This window comes from Thalassophryne amazonica, chromosome 6, assembly GCF_902500255.1.
Source record: "Thalassophryne amazonica chromosome 6, fThaAma1.1, whole genome shotgun sequence".
Taxonomy (NCBI): domain Eukaryota; kingdom Metazoa; phylum Chordata; class Actinopteri; order Batrachoidiformes; family Batrachoididae; genus Thalassophryne; species Thalassophryne amazonica.
Window position 1 is genome coordinate 85,174,553 of NC_047108.1, and position 5,519 is coordinate 85,180,071.

The window sequence follows — 5,519 nt, forward strand, 5'->3', positions numbered from 1 at the left end:
AATTTTCCCATAATGCTTTTCAGCATACGTGTCTGTAAAATACAAAGCCTTCAAAATTAGTGCATTACATTAAAACTAAAACATATAGCTGATACTTTCACTTTGTAAAATGACAGAGGTGTCGTCCGCTGATGGTTTTCAAAGTTAGCTGAAAAGCTAATCAGTGAACAAAAAAGTTAGCTTTGCTAGTTAGCAGTTAGCGGAACTACGCCCACCACTGAATTTGGCGAGTACAGAATGACAGCATTTAACATTTGAGTTACTGATACAAGCAGCCTGGAACAGACTAACCCTCTCACCCATTTAAATGTTGACTAAGCCCTATGCAGTTCCCTGCACAGGAAATTCATCTAAACAAAAAGGGACACATCATAGTCCTTGAGACTTTACAAATAGTATTACATTTTATTAATATATTTTCATAAAACAAGTTTAAGACTGTATCAAAAACTCAGTAAAAACATTAGATTTGACCATTTTTTCTTGATAGATATGAAATGTACATAATTCACATATTTGTGGTTTCTTTGTTCACATCATACTGTTTGATGTATTACATTGTCATGGGAAACATTTTGTATCCCCAATAACCTATAACTTTTTTAGTGACTGTATGATAATAAATCTAAAACATACAATTAAAAAATAAAACTTTCCACTTTCACCCTTCCATTCTCAACCAGGTTTACTGATAAAACGTCAACATCATGGAGTTCTCACACAATTATGTACACCCCTTGTCCCCTCGCCACATCCAAACTGACAGACAGTGCACTCAATACAGTGGAACATCGTAAAGAGGCGCAGTGATAATACAGTACTGTTTGTTCCCACCCATCATGGAGTGAAAGGAAAAAAAAATTAAAAAGTACAAGACAACGGATCTGCCTCAACATCAGACCCTGCTTTGAACTGCAGTCTGACTGACTGCACTCTTCATTAGAGCTGGAACAACCTGGCACCTTGCTTTGTCACCACACATCACCTTGGTAACAGTAATACCAGTCATTTTTCAGGCAAGATCAGTGGTGGACCCACCCACCGACAAAGTAACTGCTTTGCAATTTGACATCTACAACAAACATGATCAGCGTAATGTCCTCTTTGATCACGTACCAGAAGAATCTCAATTGTGTGGCAAGTCCAGTGTAGAGAGGGGAAAAGAAGAAAGGAGGAAAAAAAAAACATCTTTGTTAAACTACTGCTTAGAGCACGCATTTCTTGACAGGGCTCATAGTGCAAGGTTTAACAAGAATTTGCATAAGTGCAAAGATTGCATGTTATTGTCAAGAGGGAGCAAAGCATGGGAGAAAACGGAAAGATTAATGTCTAAACAAACAGATGTTTGGCTGAGTCTTTCATGCTTTCAGATTGGGTTTTTGTACTAATTCCCCTCAAGAAATAACAGGTGCAAAATCTTAGTAAACCTAGCCAAAGGAGAGATAAGATAACTCAAAAGATTAACACTGAGGGAAAGTCTCAAGTCTGTTGTCATGGTGACATCTGCTCAGAGGCCTTGTGAGCTTCAGTTTTTCCTGCTTCATTATCTTCTATACAATAGAAATAGTACATCAGTGAAGATAAAATTGACTTCTTGGCTAAAAGAGTCAAAAGATATGCAGAAGCCAAAAGCAAATCTTAAAGAGAACACAAAAATCTGCTGAAACTGCCAACAGTTTCCCATCAGTTTGCTCTGTGTGAAAACAAACGTAACATTGTCTTAACCATGATGAGCAAATTTACGGGTATGGCTGCCTGCGCTTCTACAAAGTCATTTGATCAAACACATTTAAAATTGTCCCTGTAGTAGTTTTAAACAAGCATCTCTGCATCGCTTCCTCAAACTGAAGACTCTGTAAGCATTAGGGAGGCACATAGGGAGGGGGTGACCTGTAAGAGGTCATGTTCTTGGGACGAGAGCCTTTGCCTTCTATGGGAACGGTGAATGGTGGAGGGGGCTGGTAGGGGGGAGCATTAGGATCGTCATCTTGATAAAGTGAATACTCTTCTAGCAGATCCTGGTTGAGCAGGGTACTGTGTGGGCCGGCCATGTTGGGATACTCCGGAGGGGGTAGCGGAGGCTTTTCTTCCTGAAGGATAAGGGGAATACTAGAAGATGGTGGTGACTTTGAGTCATCCAACTCATCTGCAAATATTATGGGGACTCCTTTCTTAATAAAAGTGGCCTGTTCCTCAATAGTCATCTTCCCCTTGCGCTTCTTGCGATAGCAAACCATAGCTATAACACCAGCTATTAGCAGCAAGGCTGCTACCACTACAGCTGGGATAACTGTGTGCAAGTAAACATCATCACTGCTCCTGCGACCAGTTCCAGGTGATGGAGTAGCTGTGGGAAGAACAGGCATTGGCACTTCTCCTGGTGGGATGAACATGTAGCTATGGCATTTGTTGGTACCACGAACAGAGATGTTAATGGGTTTGAATTCAGGTTCCATTGCTTTAGTGAAGGTTAGTTTAGGCATGCCCTGTGGATCAGAGATTCTGTTGCTTAGAATGGTGATATGATCCTTTGGACACGGGCTCTGCTGAAGACTGTTATTGGTCCATTCAACTACAATGGAACCCTTGGTAATACTTCTCAAAGTTACTGTGCTGCTGTTGCGATCTCCAACAGCATAAGCCAACTTTTTGGTCAAAAGAATCTTCTTATGCACATCATTGGCTAAGGTTTTAGGGTCCCCATGAAAACGGGCAGCAAACACAACTGAAGGTTTGTCATTAATTGACCAACGATTAACCTGAACTTCAAATGCATCCATGATACTCTTACCACCCTTATCAGTTGCCAGCATGAAGTACTCATGTTTACCTTCATGCTGCTCCTCTGGAAGACCATACAAAAGCTGGATAGTACTGTTGAACTGGATCCAGGATGTTTCACTCACTGCCTCTTTGGGGGTCTTCTTCAAAGTCAAACGCAGCTTATCAGTGGTACCATCCTCTCTGTCATAGAAGGTATCTGGAGGAACTTTGACCTCAAAATAGGTGCCTACCCATGCATTCACTTGATCAATGGGATTTCGAATCTCTGGGATTTGATTAGAGTCAGAATGAACAGATAGTGTGGTGGTGCGCTTGGGTGGTTTAGCTGTGGTAGACTTAGGTTCCTTTGGAGCGGGGGTGGATGATTTTTTCTTGGGTTTTTTAGTTGCTGAAGGTTTAGGTCTTTTGTTGGTGCTTGGTGGTGTTGGCACAGCAGTAGCCTCCACAAATGTAGGCCGAGTCACTGTAGGCTGGATTGGTATGGCACTTGTAGTTCCTAAAACCCTGGTGGGTTGGGGAGGTCCAAAGACAGGTGTGTGGGCTATCTGATCTCTGACTCTAATAGTGGGTTTCACTGGAAGAGGCAAAGGACCACGGACAGGGGGAGCAGAGTTGTCTGTTGCAGGTGCAATAAAGGGAGATGTTGGGGAGGGCACAATACGCACAGGGGGCTCTGGATGAGTAGTTGGTGGAACCAAAGATGGCACAGGGGTAGGAGTGTTGTACAAATGCCTTCTCACTCGTTTCACCACAAGAGGCTTTTTGTTGACAATGTGCCAACCAACCACAGGATAACCAAGCTTGGCTGACATAGTCCCATTCTTTGCTGGGGACTGAACACTGCTAATATCAGGAATACTACTCTGGTCAAGAGCACATCCCAGTTTCCATGACAGCAGGGCCCCATTCTCTACCACTTTCTTGGCATTGCCTGGTCCAGCCATGAAAGCAGACATGTCAAACAAACGGTTGTTGACCACAGGTACAACTCTCATCTGTTCCAAGGGCACATGTGAGAATTTCCTCATAACCCTCAGTAGGTTGACCCTCTGTTCAGCTGCCATTTTTGTCAAGTCAGCATCCAAAATGACAGTGAGGACAGTGACAGGCTCTTCGGCTCCACAGCTGAAAGACTGGAGGCTACCAACATCGGACTGCAAAATAAGCAAGGTCGGTTCAGTGTCTGGCCTGTCTTCTGGATATACCTCAACAGAGAACACTGTACTAGGAACAACTTGGCTGCCAGCTGTTGCAGTCATTTCTTCTCCAGAAACTAATATCTGGTGAACACCTTTATCCTGCTCCAGAGCCAAGCCTCTGAGAATGCAGTCTTGTCTGTCCCAATGTAACCAGGAGGGCAATGTATCCTTTCCCACCTCAGTCACCTATAGGAAGGGACAAAGTTTATTATAATATATACACACACACTTGACAGAAGACAAAGTATAATTTCGCTATCAACAAAGCTGGAAAGTGCATCCATAACATTTTTTGGTGATTCATTTACACATCCTGTCAATGGTTACCAGAGACCAGAACACTGCCTGTTCACATAGCCCAGTGTGACTGGGATAATTAAACTATGAAGAGGAACAGCAAGACAACCATTTTAACTAACAAACCTTTGGCAGAATTATGAGACAAATTACTTGAACAATCAACCTCAAACTAAAGTGGTTTGTAGGTCATTTGATTCGGCATTACCAAAAGGTGGAAAACCCAGCGTCAGAGCACAAGACCTACTGTGTATTGAGTCTACATATGCACCTAAAACGGCCATTTCACAGATTATCTCAGCTGCCTGCCTGAAGAACTGAACTAATTAGAATCACCTGTTTTAGTGGGTAGATCAAAAATATTTGGTAGGACCTTTATTCACTGAAACCAGGATTTTCTCATGTGTCAGAGAAGTACATTTTGAGTTTTGTAAAGGAAAGGGGGCAAACTGGCTTCAGTTTCTCAATGTGTTGATTTTGCCTTTGTAATTTAATTATTTTGGGGTTTGATTAACAAAGCCACTCATCCAAAGATGTTATTTTGGATTCTCAGAACCTTCTGGCCTTTCTCTGCACATTTTCTTAATAAACTTATGAACTGAACACTAGTACATTATAAAATGAGCTGCAGATGAATCAGTGAAGAAAAGTGTTGCTAAATGCATGGTTCCTACAGCCTAAGGCTAGATTTAACACTTTTTTTTAAATGCCAGTGAGAATGAAATGTAAGACCAACATTACAAAAACAAAAAAAGAAGGGCAGAAACAGCATAAATGAATGACAGTTAGGGACAAATTAGCCCAAATATTTACCATGGAAAGTAGTTACTCTTAAATCACACTGCAGTTTTTTTTTTGTTTTTTTTTTTCAATAAATTTACTCTTCCACACAAGTAAGATCTAGCTAGTTGAAAGTGTCTCTGCTCCAAGCATTCCAGCAACAAACAGGTTTGTCTGTTCCGCTATCTCACTGTGCATGACACTGAGGCTTTCATGGATTAAAAAAAAAAAAAAAAAAAATTAAAACTCCTTTTATTTTGATCATTGTGACTGCAATGATAGAAACCAAAATTATACTTACCATGTCAGTATTTTTTAGCCTTTCAAAAGTGATTTAAGATATTTTGGTACCAATTCAAGCCTTACTTTTATATTAGCAAATTCAGTGAATTTTAAGACCTTAAGGATCCATGGAAACCCAGTAACTAAACCACATAATCAACCCTTTATTTCTTAAAA

At 41.0% G+C, this 5,519-nt stretch overlaps 1 protein-coding gene across 5 annotated transcripts in view; it reads right to left on the bottom strand.

Annotated features, from left to right (window-relative positions):
- Positions 1–378: 378 nt before the first annotated feature.
- LOC117512542 (dystroglycan-like) overlaps positions 379–5,519 on the bottom strand; it is a 38,320-nt gene continuing 33,179 nt past the window's right edge. For all 5 annotated transcript variants that reach the window (XM_034172650.1, XM_034172648.1, XM_034172649.1 and 2 more), the window contains one exon: positions 379–4,169. In XM_034172650.1, the coding sequence (XP_034028541.1) occupies positions 1,863–4,169 (2,307 nt within the window). In that variant the 3' untranslated portion in view covers positions 379–1,862. The remainder of the gene's footprint in view (positions 4,170–5,519) is intronic.